Below are 20,544 nucleotides of genomic sequence, written 5' to 3'. Positions count from 1 at the left end.
TGCAGGTGAGGCAGTGTCTGATAGCATGAGCCATGTTTCTGTTATTGCCAGAAGGTTGAGGTTTCTTGAGAGGAAGAGATCATGAATGGAGGTAAATTTGTTACAAACAGAGCGTACATTCCAAAGGGCACATTTAAAGGACTTTGGAAGAGAAGGGAGACAGGTGATGTGTTTGAGGTTTGCTATAGAGCGGTAGTGCTCTGATGTATGTGAGTGTGAGGGACCTGGATTAGGTGATATATCAACGGCTAATAGAAGCAGAGTGAGAGAAAGATAGGTAAGGGGATTGTAAAATGTGTGACTTTTTGTTTTCTGGCGACAGGTGGAGGTTGTACTTGTCAGAGATAATAAATAGGACAACAGTTCATGGGTGTTAACTAGAGGTGAGTGGTGGAGGGGTGAAAGATGACACAGTCCTTAAGATCATGCCATGAAAGGAGACCAAGTAAAGCAATTTGTGAAACATTGTGATAAAAGGAGTAAAAACCAAAAAGGGGATTTTAAAGAATTCCCTCTTTGCAGTTCCATATAGATAGACAAGTAATGCAGAAATAGGCTGGGCCAGATGTAGCTTATTGCTGGAAGTAAAATCAAGTCAAATGTTGTCCAACTGTGTTGTCTAACTGTGCATTTCCTAACACTTTGTGAGAAAACCCACTTAGTGTAGAAAACACACATACGTCTCACCCCACATACGTCACCCTATAGATTGAAGCTAGTGGATGCCATGACTGTCCCTTGGAACTTCAGGTTGATTTATCTCTTCTCTATAATGCCAATGCTACCTTGTGTCCTCAAGAATGCCAAGAGACAGGGAATGTTTGTCATTGGCTTCAGTATGGCCATGAAGAGACTGGTAAGCTGACATACTAAAGATGGTGGTAGGTCCACGATGGTGACTTCCTCTGAGGTAGAATCTTCTATCACAAGGTCCATTACATTACTAGGAGCTTCCTCATCTAGATTTAACGGCATGACTGTTGAAGCCAGGATCTTGAGAGAAAAGGGGTTGTGTATTATTTAGGCTATGCTTAAAGCCAGAAAGCAGGTTTAATCACGCTATTATCATAGAGTTTGTAAGACTTTTGTTATGTGGTGCGAATAAAAAAAGGTTTCCTCTCTTCTTCTTTCAGGCTTTCATGGCTTCTTTCTGTTCTCAAGAAAGGACTAGAGGGTGGAGTAAAACTTGGTTCCATTAAGGTTCAGTCCTTGTCGGTGTATGTCTAGAAAAAATTGGATCAGATCATGGAGGTTCAGACCTTCTTACACATCCAGCCCCTATATGTCCCTCCTACCCCCCTCAGGATCTTAATTTGGTCCTCTTGACTGTTCAGGTTTCTCCATTTGAGCCTTTGGAGACTACTGAATTAAAGCACTTGATGTGGAAGGTGTCTGAGTTAGCAGGTCCTCCTTTCTGGTATTTCATTATGACAGGGCAGACTTGCATACTACTCCGTATTTCCAATCATCCAAGACATCTGATATCCATGATCAACTTGTCTTACTCGATGTGCGAAGAGCACTAATAGTTTACTCAGGAATTTAGTTTTGATATCTGACTCCCTACTGGTCCACTTTGAGTCAAAAAAATAAGGGTTTGCCAGAATTTAAGCAGCCCATAGCAAGGTGGATCAGGTCCACCATTCAACAGGCCTATTCCAGTTCTGGTCAGCCGGTTTCTGAAAATGTGTTAGCTCACTCTACTAGGTCAGTAAGTGCCTCTTAGGCGACGTGTCACAGGTCCTCTGACCACACGTTCACCAGATTTTACCGTTTTTCATGTTTTTGTGTCCAGAGATGCGAGCTTTGGACAACTTGATGTGGTTTCAGCTATGTCTGAGCCTACCCTCCCATAGGTGGCAGCTTTGAAACGTCCCCAGTGTAGCAGTGTCCCCCGGAGATAAGTATGTTAGAGAAAATCCTTTACGATCAGTGTTCCGTTTTGTATGCTGTTTGATTCTTTCTTGTATTACCCTTTCATTGGGTCATTGCAAGTTGTAAACTGAGGTACACAGGCGCTGGGAGAGGGGAGGAGCCACATCCTTCAGAGAATTAACTCTTGAGTGTCTGACCCCTGCACCCTCACCACAACCCCAATGTAGCAGTGTCCTCCAGATGGATTAGGAGAAATGGATTTAAGAGTAAGTACAAAAATCCTATTTTTGAATCTGTTCGCCATTGACATCCTATGCAAAAGGGATTGAAATCTTTCTTTATATACTTGACTCATTAATCCCTGTACAAAGCTATCATGAATTGGAATGGGAGAGAGACTTGGGTCTTGGGGGACATAATGGTGGAGAAAGTAATTGATTGAAAAAAAGGGGTTCTAAGTGCTGGTAGTTTTTATGCCATACAAATAATTTGAATATGAAAAAAGTGTGTGTGTATATGTATATACATACTGCTTGTTTAGAAATATATAACAAAATTATTTATAATACTAAAGCATTGCAATTAAAAGTGAGAGATTGTACAGGTTACCCAAATTATAATTACTTCTAAATAGAAACCTTGATTACTGATACATACATCATATTTTTCTATGAGGCAAAATGGGGAACCCATTGAGCCCAGCCTACAGGGCATTTGGACAAACAAAAAATGTTTCTCCTACCACAACTTAACCTCCTACTCTAGCCAGGGAGCTCAGTTGTGGTATAGCAAACAAGAATGGAATAGCCCCAAGAAAAATCAAACCACAAAGAAACCACAACACATAGAGAACCATATCTCAGGATTGGAAGGTTTGTGATCCCCCTTTTGGGATCACAGAAAATAATCTATTCATAAATTTAAAAAAAAACAAATTTTTTTTTTCCCTTCAGTTAAGGACTACAGACGAAGACAGGGAATGTCTCAAAGTATTTAGATATGGTGGGCTCTGTTGAAAGGGGGTGCCCAGGCCATGCCAATAATGATCAATCCCACCAATGACCCCATCACAGAAACATCCTATACAAAATTTGATTTATGCGAAGTGTAGGAGAAGTCACATTATAGATCTTCCCAGGCGTTGCTTTTCCTTGTCTCTACACAACTGACTAGAAAGCTAACCCATTCATTATGGCTCCCATGGAGATGATAAAGAAAACAGGTTCATTTCCCACCTACTGGCAACTCATAATCTCAAAAACCTATTTACACTTGACTTTTGGTGCCTTAGGAATCCTTTTTTATCACTATTTCCATTTTGGAGGGTTGAAGCCCACCCCCCACATATCCTCTAGGCAGCCTACCCCCTATTACTATAGGAAGCGCAGACTCCATCCCTTTTTGTTTACAGGAAAGGATCAATCAGGCCGGTCCTGGAATTGCTGAGGACGACATTTTGGGTTTAAAAAAAAGAGCCCTGGAGGACATCAAATTAGCATTCACTTAAGAGTGATAGCTGAGGTCAGGCCGGCATTGAGATATATTAATCTCTGCCCCTGACAGGAACGGGACAATCGGTCCCTGGAGTACTGCCGTGCCCTGATCTACCACCTCTCCAAGTCTTGGGGAGCTGTGTGTCTGCCGAAAGCGGAGTGACAGTGACTTAGGGCCACTACGTTTGCTGGTAGTCTTAAAGGAGAGAGTCAGCAGTCCCTGTAAGTAACAAGGATACTGGTGAGGTGTTTTTATTATACCCTGTATGTTGTCTATGCCAGACTGAAGTGTTATGTGATTTCAGTTATTTACATCTGTTCATTGCTGTTTTGTGCTACCATTTTGTTAAATAAACTTATTTGTGTTATTTTGGATATTTACCTGGGTGATTTTGAACCTTGGATAGGTACCGGGTAGGCCAGCTGTGTTGCGCAGAAGGTTACGTTAAACCCGGTATTTTCATAAGCATCTTAAGAAAGACAACATGCAAGCTGCAGGCTTGAGAAGTGCCTCTTTGATCAAAACAATCTGTCTTTTCTTGGGAATATTAGTTCTGGTTCCGGTCTACAAATGGATTGGTATCCACCAAGTGATCTTAAGGCAACCTAGCAGTTTTTGTGTTTCTCGAACTAATTCCGCAGTTCATAATGGGCTATTCATTTTTGGATGCTCCAATCACGGCTTTAACCCAGAAGTCTGCAAATCCCAAAACATTGGTCTTTTAAGTCCTCTAAAGCTTTTAATCAGTTAAAGCAGGCCCTTGCTTCAGCTACCATACTTAGACAACCCAATACCTGTCATCCTTTCTTCCTAGCCATTGACACCTCAGCTGACAGCATTGAGGTGGCTCATTCTCAACAAGCCTGTGGGTTTTTCTCCCGTAAGTTTATTCCAACCAAGAGGAACTATGGCATTAGGGATAAGGAACTCCTCATCCTGAAACTGGCTTTGGAAGAGTGGAGACAATTGCTTGAAGGTGCTTTTTCCAGTAAAAATTAATACTGGTCACAAAAACCTCCTCTATTTGCAGTCTGCTCAATGTTTAAATCCTAGACAGGCGAGATGGTCATTGTTCCTCTCAAGATTTAATGTGGCCTACCGGTCTGGTTTCCAAAGCGGTAAGGCAGATGCGCTAGCTATCTGATAATTAGCCTCCCTCCAAGCCCAATTCCATTTTGTATCCAAGTTGCATTCTACCTACTACACCTTTCGTTCCTACAAATCCACCACGTGTAAAGACTTTTGTCTCCCATAGTCTCTGTCCCAAGTTGCTAGTCTGGGCCCATGCCTGCCTTGGGAAGCAGTTCATAGGACCACAACCTGCAGATCTCCCAGCTGCAAAGCTTAAACCTCTTTTGGGAGACGGAACCCTGGTGCGTACCAAGGTTCCTTTAGACTGCACCTCTGTTCTGTCACAGTCAACACTGACTGACAATAAGGAATCTGTTCTCACGACACTCCCATTCATCTGTGCCAATGTTTGCAAATATCAAACTAAATTTATTAGGCACATTTCTCAATGCAGCAACTTGTTGCAACACAGCCTTGGTACCATCTGGTACATATAGGATGGAGCTAATGACCAGTATTCTAAAGAAATTACTCAGTTTCTCCTTTTACAAGACCTGCATGACTCTACAGTTGAATAGTGTTCCCTATGAGGGTATCAGTATTTCTACACTTCTTGATATTTATTTATTCACAGTGCATCTATGAGAGGTCCCTCCCTCATATTTTGCTCACCCTTTGCTTCTTTCACCGCTTACCCTCCCCACGTTTTATTTTTCGGCTAGGTGTCTGAACTGCGCAATAATATACCATGCCTGTACTGCTGTATCAACTGTGTGTTTGATGCCACCAATAAAATTTAATAATGTAAAAATATGGGTGCCAGTCCCCTTTCCCCACTCGGGATGTTGGGATTGTTTTATTACATGTTTAAAGATAGACAATCACTTGTCTAGTGGTGGTCTAGTGTAATGGAAGGTTTTGGCGATGTTTGGGTTGCCTTCCCTGCTCTTGAATGCTGGGAATAATTAAAGCAGTGCTGGTAGCCCCACAATGTATCTGTGCAGGGCTCAAGCGGGAAAAGTGTGAGAGAAGGGGCCTAACGATACTCAGGCTTACTGCAAACTAAGAGCAGTAGCACCATTGCCCATTTTGGCCCCAACAGAGGGATTCTTCTAAATCCTGCCAATGCCCTGCCCCCTGGTGGTCCCATGGAAGCAAATACTCACCCTAGCAGAGCTCGAAAAGGTCCTGGAAGTGGTTTGTAAGAGGGGATTTAATCTCCCACACAGACTTAGTGGAGCTAGGGGGCTGAGCACTCCCCTAACTTTGGCAGTGTGGAGACTGGGGGGAGGGGTACCCCATCCACTGAACAGTGTTAAAGGTGAGAACATGGTCCAGACACTGATTCAAGATAGGTGACTCCACCTAAATGGGTTAAAAGGGACAGACGGATGGATAACCCATGTGTGTTTAACGGTATATGAAAAGGCAGCAATAAACAGCAATACATATTACTATTCCTAAAGATTCCGTTTTATTCCTGTGACCTACAAATAAGAGCCACCACTATCATGCATCCCCTGGCTGTCTCTTGTTGAGTCCAGCATCCCAAGTCAATGCTATGCCTACCACCCAGCAGTCCTGAGCCTGAGAGAAGTCTGGTCTTTGTAACCACTATTTTCCTACAACCGAGAGTACCTCAGTGGTGCAAAGTTGATGCTTAGAGTCGGAGTCTGGTGACCAACAAAGGGCGGCAAAGTAAATCATCCTGCTACAAGTATATTTGGCAATTTAGCCTAAGGAACAGCCTTCACCAACAGCTAATAAGTTAGTCAAAACGCCTGGAGGTAGATAGAGGGGTGGTCTAGAAATGTAGTAGTTGTGTGTTATACTGTATATTGTAATCTGGTTTTAGTATAAAATTGATTTTTCATATCTGTATGACAAGTACATTTTAATATCTCTGAGATCATTTTATACACTGCGCTCCAAGTATTCCTTTTTGTCTCATGTTTCCCTAACTTCTAATATTGCACACTCATATCAGCATGATGTCTAAGATTTAAGTTTGTAAATATATGTCTGCTTGTGTTCAGGCCCAGCGCTCCCATTAGGCAAGGTTAGGCACTTGCCTAGGGCGCCGGGCTCTGGAGGGCGCCCTCCAGAATGAAAATTACTTTAAAACTGTGCGGCGACCGCTGACCATACCTGTCACGGCCGCCGCACAGCATTCAGATGCACGGGGGGAAGAGGCTATTGCTCACCACCGCCGCCTCTCTGCTCCGTCTCCTCCCCTCCACTCACTAGTGTCAGTGAGTGGAGGGGAGGAGACGGAGCAGAGAGGCGGCGGTGGTGAGGTAAGGAAAGACGGGGTGAGGGGGGCGCCGATTTTGTAAAAATGCCTAGAGCGCCATGGAGGCTAGCACCGGACCTACTTGTGTTTGCCCCACATCTATGACTATAGAATGTTGTACACTTTTCCAAATAATTTCTGTTGTGCTTGTCTCCATTTTCAGCCCACAAACCATATGCAACAAATGTTATTTAATCAAATATTTTATTCTATACAACCATAAAGTACACTTCATTAAACTAATTGGTATGTTCCCCAGAACTACAACTGTATCAGAAGTGTGATACTGGAAATTTACAATTTTAAAAGGGTTTGATTACAATTAAACAAAAATTAGAATTACTGTGAGTACAATTTCCCTAGGAATGGAACAAATCGGTAACTTATTTATACTCTGGTATAAATACACAACACAAAATTACTGAGCCTTGGTAAAGTGATTTTTAGAAAATTTTAGGAACGTACACAATTATATTTATGATCCCCAACAGGTGAATTTTTAATAAAATTGCAATAATTCTAAATATTAAACAAATATTCCATGCCTAAATATAGTCTATTATGCATATAACAGGCTCAGTGAAATTATTTCTATGAAATGTTTTGTGGCAGTAAAATGCTTGCAGAGGACAAGTGAATTTCTGCCTGTAATATTGGGAAGGGTAACACAATAATCTTAAAACAGTATTTTACACACACACATTCTAGCAACAGCCTCAGGCTCCCATGTGTTCTGATTTTCTAAGGACAGTCCCCTTTTTCTCCAACCAAAATCATTAACTCACAATACTTATTTGCCCCTAATTTAATCTACTAATTAACCCAAATTAACATGACAAATGGGAATAAATTCCTGTAAATGATACCTTATTTGGGGTGGGATGTTATGGCATGAGAAAAGTTCAGGTCACATGGGTTTATCATTCCAAAATATGGGTACCTTATCACAGAGGAAATAGCTGGTAACAAAAAAACAAACAAACAATAAATCCACTGGAATGAAGGAATAAAATGCAAATCTATGAAGGCCTAATACCAGCTTGTCTTAAAGGGGAAGTATTTTATGTGTTTGGTTTATTTCTAAGATGAGCATTAATCCACCTTCATGCAACTAACCGACTAGTGGGGTGTCAATGCTGCCAACGTTTGGACTCAAAACAATGTGAATACAATTGGCTACCTGTAGGTGTGGGTGGAGACTCCATGGATCCCTTCAACCAATTGGTCAGGTGATATTGGATGTATCTTCTCGCAAGCCCACAGCACCTGTCCAATGAGAGGATTCTAGCTGCCTAACCAGAAACCCTATTAGGAGATGGGACACCACCATCCTGCAAGTCAAGGCGAGAGCTTTCCTAATATTTAAAGGGGAGGAAAAAAAAAAAAAAAAAGGGTGGCAATACTTCCCCTTTAATATTCTGCCAAACGAAATATCTACATTATGCTTAAGGATTATTTGAGTTGTTAAGAGCCAAAATTCTTAACACTGCCTAACACAAACCTAAATTAAACATTGCACTAAACTGTCCATTCAGTCCTTATAAACAGCACATCACGTCCTGACTAGTGAACCTGTACACTATTCTATTGGCAAAAACGGTAACATTATTTACATTTCAAAAAAACTAAAAAAAAAAAAAACTTCATCGACTAAATACGAAATTTGCTGCTTTTTGTTTTAAAGTTTCCAGGAACTCTTCCACAGGTCTCTGAATATTTAGGTTACAAAATATAGGGTCAGAGCAGCAGTTTTAAATTTGTCAGGAGTCGTATTAATGCAGAATTTGGCTCAGTGTCTGGTGATCAGCTATGTGACAAGGGGAATTTAATTTAATACGATGCACAGCATCACAAGATGCACCCTGCCTGGGAACATGGCATAGTATTCCCTGTATACAGAAATTGTTCCACAAGAACAGTTGGCATTATTAAACGTGTAGACAATTGCTGGAGTGCTAGGCTACCAGCATTAGTAGTTGGGAGAAGACAGACACTAGTTGGCTGGAATGTGCACTGACACACAGTGTGTAGGAGGCTGGATACCAAGTACTTCTGAAAGACAGAAAATTCTACTGTATATAGAGAGTAGATGGGAGAGGGTACACATAAATGAAGAAAGTGTCTATCGACAACTCTGTACATTAAAAACACACACAAAAAGAACAACGGCCTGCCAATTTTGTTTAGTCATTCCATGTGGACCCCCAAGTAACTAAAGCGGAGGTGGTACGCACTTCTTGTTCATTTGTTACAGTTAAAATTACTAAGCATACATGTGAATGTCTCTATGTATAAGGGCTTCAGTCCACAAGAGTAAAGAACAGTATAGCCACTCCTTGGAATCCTTTCACGTTGACTTCTGGCGGTAGTGGAGTGTTAAGTCACCCCCACTCTTCCAAATGAAATATTTCACAGTCCGCAGGTCCATGTTAGGGTCTAGAATCTGTAGAGAAAAACAAAACAAATACAAAAACAGGTATTTTTGATTATATGGAAAAAAAAAAAAAAAAAAAAGAAGCAGCACGTTTTAATACATTTAACTTTAGGTTGTATTTAGTAGTAAAAAAAAAAAAAAAAAAAAAAAAAAAGGGGGCCTATTTTGTCCATTAGTTTTTTTTTTTTTTTTTAATAAAGAGGACATCTCTGCCCTTAAGCATCTTAAATAGTAATTCTTATACCTTATATCAGTTGTAAGCAACTAGTGCCACTTGTCTGCATAAATGTATGTAGTTCGCTCTCAATTTAAAAACACATATGTATGGCCCAAAAATAGGGACTCCTTGTTTGGTTAGGACCACCCACCCTATTAGCAGAAGCGCCGTGAAGTGGCAGGTGGCTTTCCATTCATTTGCCAACGGAGATTTCTGCATTTTTATGTACAAACAGTAACTCCTTTGCTGGTTATAGCAGTCTGCTGGGGGATTTGTCTCTGTATTTGTTCCTTGCTGCATAAATGTATCACAGCTGCTTTTGTGTTTAGGTCACTGGACAGTGCTTGGTAATGGCTAGGGGGTGGTTAAATGTGTAACATAGCTGAGAATATGACACAGCGTGAGGTTTCCGTGCATTATATCTGCCAATTGCTTACTGTGGCCACCAAACTGTGGGGAAAAATGCAACTAGCATTTATTGAAGTCTACATTGTGGCTGCCAGTGATGTGGGGGGCTTTGCTATTTGCATGTCAATGGTAAAGGGTATCTGTGCAATGAATCAAACTATTGGGGATGGCGGAAGTTCTCTGCAATGTGGTCACTTTTGCCAACTTTTAAAATTCATGTTCCCATTAATGCTTACTATTTAACTGGTTCAACCATTAAGGATTTACAACACTGAAAATATAGCATACCAGATACAATATAATAAGCATACTGATCTATATGGACAGACAACTAATTACCTGGTCTTGACACAAGAGCTCAATCTTCTCCTCTGCCAGCACTGCAATGTCCTCCTCCTTCTCTTGTTCTCCGGGCTTCTCATTATTTGAGGAACTAGTTGTCTGAGATTCTGTGTCCACGTTTATAATTTTCTCGTAGACGTGTTCCATCACCTTTCTGACTTGCAACATGTCACTAGCTGACAATCTGTCTCTGGACATGGGAAATACAATACAGGGGTTAAAAGAAATCCTGGAAATGTTCTCTTTTCTTGAACAAACTGCCCTGCGCCCTAGGAGTGATGCTTAATCCCATTGGGAGTATGTGTCCTACTTGACTGAAGGAGAAACGTAAGATTGAAATAATACACTCAGATTTCGGAAACAAAACAGCCACCAACTCTAGGTGAATGCTTTTCCTTTGAGAAATCCTTTGTCCCGTACAAGAAAAGAATTTACCAGTAACACTGTTGCCCTAATACATTTTCTTGTGTTTGAAAATCTGTGTCGGATACTCTTGGCACGATCCTCCGGAGGACACCAGCTCGCTCTTATTCTGACCTGGTTAAGATATGCTAACATGGAGATGGCAAACTGAATTCCCTGCAACCCCTTACATCCTTAAGCTACTCTCTCTTACATAACTGCTCTGTATCCACTTCCATTCTTGACCATGTACAAGAATCTTCTATGTAAACACAGTGCAAACTTGTTGTAGTTTCTGTTTTATCATTCCTATCTGTTGTACTATGCAAAGGTAAAGGGTAAGTGAGATATGTGGGTATCTAACGAGTGGAATCCCAGTAGCTCTACATGCAGTTCAGCACAAAAACAAATACCCCCTCCCCCCGCTACCACTAAAACTGGTTTAGTACTTGCCCTAAGACAAGCCCCTTTTTGCGATTTCACTGCAGACTGAGCTGGGCTACTACTTTTAAGCTTTAACAATTAAAACTAAAATAGAATTTCAAAGCTACATAATCTATTTATGTTGAGCCCAATTCTGCAAGTAAACATTCCAAGAATGAGAAACGGCTCTTATTTCAGAGAATATACTCACTTTTTTAAAGTTTTTGCTCCAGATGATGAATGCGGTTGGAGGTAGAATGGAATTTTATTGAATTTGGGCATATTTTTCTACAAAATGAAATGTATCGTTACCACAGGAAATTACATTTATAAGCAGGAACAACAAACCACAACATTTAACCATTAGTAACACAAATACTCACAACAACCAATCAAAACATTAACACTTTTGTCCAAATATCATTATGCCTAAAAGCAAATCAATAATGAGATCTAAAAATATTAACAGCCAACCAACAGCTACCAGCCACCACCAACTCAGTACAAGGGAGGAACACGGGTGACATCAGAGCAGTCTGATTATATGTTAACTTAAAATATAGATGGGTATATGGTCTGTTCTTACTTTAACTAATCAATTACTTAAAACAGAGAAAAAACAAAACAAAAAAACAGTTCTTACATCCACAGTAATATCAACCACCCACTGTGGAACAGTTTCATTGAGGAGCATGGATTCAGTCTCTCCTCCAGAATCTCTACAGAGTAACCTAAAAAGCAAAACACAGTAACTTAAATTGACTTGCAAATATGCATAGTGAGTTGCATTTGTTACAGATTACTTAATCACATAAAATTGGGCACTGTAACTCTGAGAAGCCTCAAATCGCTGATTGCGTGAGCACCAAATGACCAGAAACTCCAACAATAGATTTTAGTTCAGATCAGAATGGTCTAAAAATAGTGTTGACTGATGAAGGGGATCAAACAGTGCGTTGTGGTCATCAGCTGACTGCAGAAACTGGATCTGGTTGGCAAGAATGTCCAAAGGCCAGACCTGTCCAATTTTGGCTAGATGTGTGCATGGCCAAAGCATACACAGATCCGGTCAATTTGTACTCCAGAGTGACCAGATCTGTTGGTTTTGGACAGATCAAACATTTTAACCAAATTGAATTATGTAGAACAGGTGTAAAACAGTAAGAGGAAATAATGTCAAAGTGCAAAAGAAAGAGTTAAGGAATCACAACAGAAAGACAAATGAACTTGATAGTGTCATGTTGCTTTCATGGTTTATACTGTAATAAGGAGTTTAATTACTCCGATACTAGAACATTGTAATGAATAGAAGTTCAGAACTAGTGCTTACACACATTTGTAGGGTGACTGCTAGATTTGAAACGTCACTTATTAAAATAAGCCGTAGTAGGAGCGCGACACTTCCTCTAAGCAGTCTGTAGCTTTCAAGCTACTGTTAAACAACACCACCCTGCATATAGGAACATGAGCCCTGAATATGCTGTAATGTGAGCTTGCTTTGATCACTCAAGATGTTGTGAGAGGCTATTAAGCCAAGCAAAATAACATTTAACAGTTTTGTATAATTGGACACAGCTGTGATTACTATGTTTAAATCCCCAAAATTGTATTATTACCCAACTATCCTGCAGTGTTTTGTAGGTTCTGGTTTAACTTTATTGTGTTGGTTGTACTCTCTCCTGTCACCAAAAGTGTATCACAAGTAAAGCAACACCACACAGTAATTATATTGAAGGGAATGGTAAAGAAGTCATACGAAGAGAAGGTGTCAAAGAGTAGAAGATGGTGGCAATGAAAAAAAAACAGCTACTTCCATTTTTACACTCTACTTCCCCAAGGTTTATCTGTACCTGAAGAGAGTACGGCCCCCGGCTTCACCAAAGATAACCGGAGTATGCGGTGGTACTTGGAAATAGCCATTGCCTTTCTGTATCCTACTTTCCTGCTCGCCATTGGCCACTGCATGACAAACATACACGAGGAAGTCACTGGAAAGATTTGATTGTCTGATTTCTTGGACAGCTTCTACACTACAGGCCTGTTACATAAATAACTGCGTGAGGTGTGAGATTGGTAAAAAGAGTTCTCACCATGATTGACTTCACTTTCCTCCTCCTCCATGGGGTTGATATGAGTCCTTGGCCAGAACTCAAGCAATGCTTGTAGCAAAAGCCCCCCGAGGTTCACTGCAAAATCAATTGTTTAGATTACTATATAGAATGTCACTACCCCATAATATGCTCTCTCACATCTATCTTTGTCATCATACAGGAGAAGAAAAGGCAACACCAAGGACCAGAAATGGTCAAAAAAAAAAAAAAAAGAGAAAAAGCATGAGCCTTATATTCATTGGACATCAGTCATTCTGACACCCATCATACAATTAACTAATTTGTTTGCCTCACAAAACTAATATATTAATCAAATTGTTTTTGCTGCTTAAATGTGGTTCTGATAAATAACTAGACATGATAGCTATTTAAATGAAATCTTACATTTTGGATCAGACCCATCAGGGCTGCTGAAGCCAGCGTCCTTTGCCGATACCCACGCTGCAAAGCAGTCACTCTCATCTAAGGTAATGGTCAGCATCTGTCAACAAGACATACTGTCAAACATGAAGGTTTATAAATGTATTTATTTAAAAATAAAATAGGACATTAATAAATCAGGTTATGTATTTTTTATTTTATTTTTAATTGTTACAATCAAAATACTCCTACAATCTGCAGCTATGGTTATTACATTAACAGTCTCCTAAGGAGGACCAGTCAATTTTTAGGAGCTGTCAATAGTGAAGGTAATAAAAATCAATTTGTGTTAAAACAAAATAAATTCTATGCTCCCTCTATATAGAACTTGGAAAACCAGCGTTTCATGCATTCAAATGCCCTGAGTCAGCTTTAGAGTTGAGCACAACACACTCGCTCCGGGATGGTTCTCTTGATTTAGTTCCACTGAAACACAAAAAGCGCTCACTAGGCAGGCTGCCCGGGAGGAAGAGTATAACTGTATTCTACCCAAATCTAAGGGAGTAAGGCCATTTACATGCAGCGCGTCCTGGTTTCTTTGGGGTTTACTGAAAGGAGAAAAAGTCTCTCTTATAAAGCCTGATGTTAAACATGATTTATCTAAAAAGGTCTTCTTTAAAGACCATAGGTTGTATTACAATGCTATGATCAGGGCCATGATTTCACTAAAAGTTTTGCTTTCTTATTCTACCCAACAAATTGTGTCATCTATGAGCATCTGTTGGCAACACATACAAGAATGTATAGTTTTTTTTATTTTCTTTTATGTCCATTAGCTGGGTGGGAAAAAACAGACAAAATCATGGGGAAATATTATTTCCATAACTTATCCCAATAAATTCAGGATTGTGGTGATTTTTCTTTATATTGGGAAAACATCACACTCTTATTTTGATATATTGTTTATTCTAGGAGTGTTTTAAAAGTGAATACGTAAGCACTAAATAGTGTACATTCTGTGTGACATGTTATATAGTGCATGCATTTTTGTATTATACATCTACAGAATCCACTCCACTCTATAAATGGATTTATCATTTTGAGAATTGTGCGACGTCCCAGCTTACGGAGTTGTTCACTCTTCTTAAAGGACGCCTAAATAATTTTTTTGTTTGAGTCTCCCATGTGAATAGTAAAGACCGACCATCTAAAACACCAGCAGAACTTGTGTATTCAAATACGTGCAGGATTGTCATGATACTGTGAAAACAGAAGTGTTCTGTGGAAGGTAATGTTAATTTAGAACAATTAGAAAAACTCCTCAGAGCATCAGCCAAGATGCACTTTGGTGTGGATGGTGCACAATTGGCAAATTAGTTAAAGCTGCGCTACCATCTACACCAGTGATGGCTAACCTGTGACACTCCAGATGTTGTGAAACTACAAGTCCCAGCATGCTCTGCCAGCTATCAGCTAGTTATCTACCAGCAAAGCATGCTGGGGCTTGTAGTTTCACAACACCTGGAGTGTCACAGGTTAGCCATCACTGATCTACACACTATCTTTTACTAACCCCCTTCATCACCTATCCAAAGCCCCCGGTTAAGTGCTAATGAAGTTATAAGTCGAGCCACATATTGTTGCAGAACTATTTATTTTAAAAAGGGATGTTACACAAACTGAGGTTAAGGTTTTACAAATCACAGTAGAGAAGAGGAGGATCAGGGAGGGAGCGTCTGGCACTGAGGAGATCCCTTGTGGGGACATCTTGGATCGTCCTCCGATACAACATTTTAGAAACAGAAAGAGGACCGACAGGTCCACAATTCTACAATCTACTTGATGACATATCTAGACTTCAATCTGCAGTATAGCACCGACCAAATCTGGCAAACTAATTTTGTGTGAACCTGTTAAATAAGTCATCAGTGAGTCGTAGGCTTTGCTTTTAGTTATTCAGCAATAACTTCACAGAACATATCATTGTTAGTATAAATAATATTTCAGTATAGGGTCCCATTACTTTCTTGTTTTGCTGTAAAATCAGATTCACATATTCACATTAAAGAGTGATGTGCATGTGGTATAAACTATCCAAAGTGCTGTGGGCATCAGCACCACTGATCCCTATGCAAAATCATTTTCTTTGATTGCACACTAAAATACAGTTAAGCCCGAACCGGAAACAGTATCACTCCCAGTGAGCTGGACTTCAATGAGCGTTACAGCGGGAACAGGGAAGGGGTTCTGTAATCAGGATTGATTATATGGATGTCTGCTGCAGTGTTAGTGTCCTGCATGTGTAATGAGCACAGTCAAACTGCACAAAACACTTTAAAAACAATATGTGAATACATCCTTACTGTATAAATACCCCCCTTCATATAATTGCAACTATATCTGGCATAAAGGCTGTTCACAATACACTGGACAGGAGAGAGGACTTTTAAAGCTCTCAATGGGTGCAACCTCCTCTTGACATTTATACTGAGCACAGATGGCTTTATTCTGTCAACCTGAGGATATTTCTTATTTCCACACAAGAGTGGCCAAATCAAACAGGTCAGCTGAAGGACCCAATCCTTTTTGAGGTGTATTAGTGAACAGATGATCATACACAGGCAGACAACAGTCATCTGCCTATCAGATTTACAAAACATGGTTTTGATATGCACTCATTTTAAAGACACAGGTAGCAACATAATTCCTATCTAACCAGCAATATTGCTGCATGTACGTTACGCTTCTGGATTCTAAATGTGCGAGACTTGGGAGGTGTAAACAGAACACCACAGCAAACCTTTCATTTTTATTTATAAGCATTGCATATCAACTAATCAAAGATAAACACTAATTGGTTGTTATGAACAGCACTTGTTCTCGTTTGCACCTATGTTATCAAAAATGCGAGTGTGGTTATGGTGCTGTAACTATATTTTAGTTATACTCCATCAAATAAAAAAAGTATTCTGTAATTCTGATTCCAGCAACCTTCATTGTGATTCTGTGCAGGGTACACAAGACCACATCAAACATCCAGAAATGAATGAAAAATAAACATAAGTAAAACAAACTCAGATCCCTATAGGAGAAGATATAGGCTAAACGTTCCTTTGTTTATTTGCAGTTGCCCGTATACAATAATTATTACACCTGTATCTGAAGAACAAATCATGTTTTTTTAAAAAAATAATAATAATAAAAATAAAACAATCAATTCAGAATAAATAAAAACAATACCTACCCCAGTTTTCAGATCAACAGAGAACCAGTTTGGTACATACACCATCTTAAACCTCTTTTTAATTTCTTCTACAAAATCTACCTTTCCCAAATCTTCAATTTTGCAAGCCTGTAAATAAAACAGATGTGAAAGGGTAGTTCAAGACTTTCAAAACTAACTGACTGAAATGAAAATATGTTGAATGAATTAAGTTGTATACACAGACAAGACATATAGGGCCTGATTAATTAAGGAACACAAGGCAAAAAAAATTAGCAAGTTTTCTCCTGGACAAAACCATGTTACAATGCAAGGGGTGTAAATTATGTGCAAAATAATAAACTAAGATATATACTGGCTGTTCTTTCATGTAGCACACAAATACTCGATAGCTTATTTAGACACTGAAATTTAAAGTTCATCTAGGACAGTGTTGGCTAACCTGTGACACTCCAGGTGTTGTGAAACTACAAGTCCCAGCATACCATTCCAGCAATAAGCTGCTATATTGGCAAAGCATGCTGGGATTTGTAGTTTCACAACACCTGGAGTGTCACAGGTTAGCCAACACTGATCTAGGACATGTCCTACCCCAACTATAAATCTGCCATCACATTTTAAATTTACCTCCCCTCCAATGCAACATAGTTTTGCCAAGGTGCAAATCTACACATTTTTTTTCTTTTACTTTTCTTAATGAATCAGGCCCATAGTGTCTCAACAAAATAGCAATTTCATCGTGTTCTTATAGGGTGTATATAGGCTTTTGGTGGTCACTCTACACAGGTTGGCAACATGCCTCTCCAGTTGTTGTTGGACTAAAGCCGCATATCCACAGATGTCAATTTTGTGCGTTGTGCTAACATTTTTATTTTTTTTACAGTAACACAACGCATCAAAACCAGTCTGGAAATTTCACACCAACTTGCGAAGCTCTTCATATTTAGCAATGTTGTGGTAATCAGTATGTTACTTGCTTCATTCAATAAGTTTAATACAAGTGAAACGTATTGAAGGCAATGATACAACCTCCAATGACTTCACAAATGCAAGTTACACAACTGTATGTCAAATGTGTACACATTTGACATACAGTGTCACTGGCATTTTAAAAGCAAATTAAATTCCATTGGGTACAGACTCCCAGTAAAAAGATGGCAGTTTAAGAGCAACAGGTTGCCTAACTCTGTTCTAGAAAAATCAGAATTACAAATGACCGACACGATCCTGCATAGAACTTTCAGGAAGATAAACAATTATTATTCTCTCAAATATTAATGAATAGAATAGGAGATTATACATAACTTGCTTAGGATCAGTGTGTGAAAGAGAAGCACATTGGCACACTGTATGACAACAGTCGCATCACACTGCCATCATCACTTGCTTCGAGATGCCATTTGAAAATTAGAACCGTTTGTGACATTCTAGTGACGCTGGCAGCGAGATGCATTCAATTCAGAGGGGGGAAAAAATGAATTTCAAACTTTTTTTTCCCCCCCAATTCAAACAAAACATACAATTAAGGGTCCTGAACAGTTTCATTTTTATAAAAATGCAAAGATTAATATTACCTACCATTAAATCAGTGGAAGGGGATTCATACTGCAAGGATACAGAAAAACTACCACCATCAGTACTAGCAGTAGATTCAAAGTAAAACAACGGATGAACATAGAAACACAGAATTTGATGGCAGAAAAGAACATACAGGGCCAACTTGTGTGTATTTTATGAGTGCTATTTTATTTTGTATTTTTTTTTTGAAGGGAGTTGTTTAACTTATTTATTTTTACTTAATATTTTCTTAGTCTTAACAATATATCAATATGTTTGACCTGCAGATGATTAGATCCATTTACAGTATGTGTCCCCACCACAACCGCTGGTAGACTCGTCCATGGATCTATCAACATTCTAAAAAAAAAAAAAAAAAAAAAAATCTATTGATATTCCTTATGTCTTCCCCCTCTAACTATAAACTGCCATCTATAGTGGAATGCATGTTGGCTGGAACGTGAACAAGCTTCCTCACAGACTCACAGTCTTTATTACACTGCAAGTCAAGAGGTTCTACAGTTTAGGCCGTCATCCTTATACACCTACCATAAAGAAAAGGAATGGGAGAGTTAGGTAGCAGCTCACCTTCAAAACATCCCAGTAGGCCACATTGTTATTTGTATCTTTGGTAAGTATGTGCCTCTTGTCATTGAGTATGTTGCACTGAATAATGCTAGCACCCCCTTGAAAGACAAATATAAACAAGAAAGATAAATGGCAGGATATATATTATTGTACACAATACACAAGTATATTAGGAGATCTGTAAATTAAACATGTTCTGCCAGAGCAGAAAAGATCTAAGTTCTAAACAGCTAAAAAAAGAATAATAATCTAGAAATCAGCCTGCAGTAGAGACATTTGCTCAAAATGCTTCTTTGCCACTACATTGTGTGCAAAAGGTTTACCTAAGGTATAGTAAGAAAAAATAAATATCTTGTGAAGGAAAATGTACTTTAAAGCAAATTAATTTGACTCCAGTTTTTAGCATGTGAAGCCATTCAGAGCTTACCATGAGCTGCACACATCCCAACACCTGTTCATCTGTGACTTGGTTACTGTGTTGTCTGGAGACTCAGGTCTCCCTTGTGTATCCCTGCCTCATTATATTGGTCTATATTTAATAGCGCAGTGCTATAATAAGCTGTGTTTTCTACTCTCTACCATCTTATTATATCCATTATGAAGGTAATGAAATAAATCAATGATAACATCCAAACAGGAGCTAGTAAATGAGATGAGAATGTTTTATAGCACTGATTACAGTGGTAGGTTGTGAGGTGCCCAATTTATTTTTGAAAACTTAATATTTTACTGTAAATTATGAAAACGCAAGGATATCGTGTTTTACTTAATCTACGTAGATTTATGTTTCACATTTTAAATGTGGACAAAGACTTTTTTTTTTGTCCTTCTGTCTCCTGCTTCAGGGATAGGCTCTGGTTATATCAATCATATGCACCACAGTACAATCTCCCCTATGTCAGATCATCTGATCTTAGATGTATATGTGCTGTACATCTAAGATCATGTCAAATTGTTAACCGTACAGTTCCACTAAGTATAGTAAGACAAAGGGTCTGACATCTCCTACAGAGGTGGAAGAAGGTAGCTAAGGGCATAAGAGGACAGTGCACAGCATAGACAGCCTTCCATATAGAACACAGTGCTGGAGCGATCTAACAGCAAAGAACCACTTATTATAATTCTCACGGGTAGATATGAAACAGGATCTGTCCATGAAACTAGCTTAGGCACAAGACTGCAGCAGGACATAGTTACATTCTGGTGCACATATCTTTTATGTTCAGGATGCAGTCCATTATCTATTGGTTGTTCATGCTGCTATATCATCAATATAGGACTCAAGGAACATAACAAGCAGTACGGAGTTGCCGGAGTGCAATAAATGGTCATGATTACCTTTAATAACTTGGTCAGGCTGTGAACAGATTGGACTCATTGGTGTACTACAGTCATTTTCATAATCTCCTGAAGCTCTGAAGTTCAGAATACCTTTTATAGGCTGATAAAAAAAAAATTAACATTTTTTTCAGGTAATGTCTTTATGGAAGGCTATATAAAAGAAATGTAACACGTATAAAAAATGTCAGAAATGATCCCTTACCCATTTATTAACAGATGATTTTGTTGTTGAAACCCAAAGTGCCACAGGGGGGTCTACAGATCTATCAAGTTCCATCTGGAAATACAGACAAAGGTTGTTACTTGCATGATAGGACACAATCCATAAGCAGCTCCCACATCATTACACTCCAACACAGAACATGACCGAGAACAGCAGACCTATCCATATAATGCACAAGTGAT

The 20,544-nt window shown here is 39.2% G+C and overlaps 1 protein-coding gene across 2 annotated transcripts in view; it reads right to left on the bottom strand.

The window, feature by feature from the left end:
* Positions 1-6,918: 6,918 nt before the first annotated feature.
* Positions 6,919-20,544, bottom strand: part of WDR48 (WD repeat domain 48) — a 29,587-nt gene continuing 15,961 nt past the window's right edge. Inside the window, exons 9-20 of one of the 2 annotated variants that reach the window (XM_075212166.1) lie at positions 20,342-20,416; positions 20,137-20,239; positions 18,799-18,896; positions 18,232-18,258; positions 16,675-16,782; positions 13,455-13,551; positions 13,050-13,145; positions 12,810-12,918; positions 11,603-11,690; positions 11,171-11,247; positions 10,132-10,324; positions 6,919-9,176 (exon numbers count right to left, since the gene is read on the bottom strand). In XM_075212166.1, coding sequence (XP_075068267.1) covers positions 9,081-9,176; positions 10,132-10,324; positions 11,171-11,247; positions 11,603-11,690; positions 12,810-12,918; positions 13,050-13,145; positions 13,455-13,551; positions 16,675-16,782; positions 18,232-18,258; positions 18,799-18,896; positions 20,137-20,239; positions 20,342-20,416 — 1,167 coding nt within the window. In that variant the 3' untranslated portion in view covers positions 6,919-9,080. The remainder of the gene's footprint in view (positions 9,177-10,131; positions 10,325-11,170; positions 11,248-11,602; positions 11,691-12,809; positions 12,919-13,049; positions 13,146-13,454; positions 13,552-16,674; positions 16,783-18,231; positions 18,259-18,798; positions 18,897-20,136; positions 20,240-20,341; positions 20,417-20,544) is intronic. The other variant, XM_075212167.1, reaches the window with a different exon arrangement.

This window comes from Mixophyes fleayi, chromosome 5, assembly GCF_038048845.1.
Source record: "Mixophyes fleayi isolate aMixFle1 chromosome 5, aMixFle1.hap1, whole genome shotgun sequence".
NCBI classification, from domain to species: domain Eukaryota; kingdom Metazoa; phylum Chordata; class Amphibia; order Anura; family Limnodynastidae; genus Mixophyes; species Mixophyes fleayi.
Note: the sequence above shows the minus strand (reverse complement) of the source record. Positions and strands in the feature narration are given on the sequence as shown.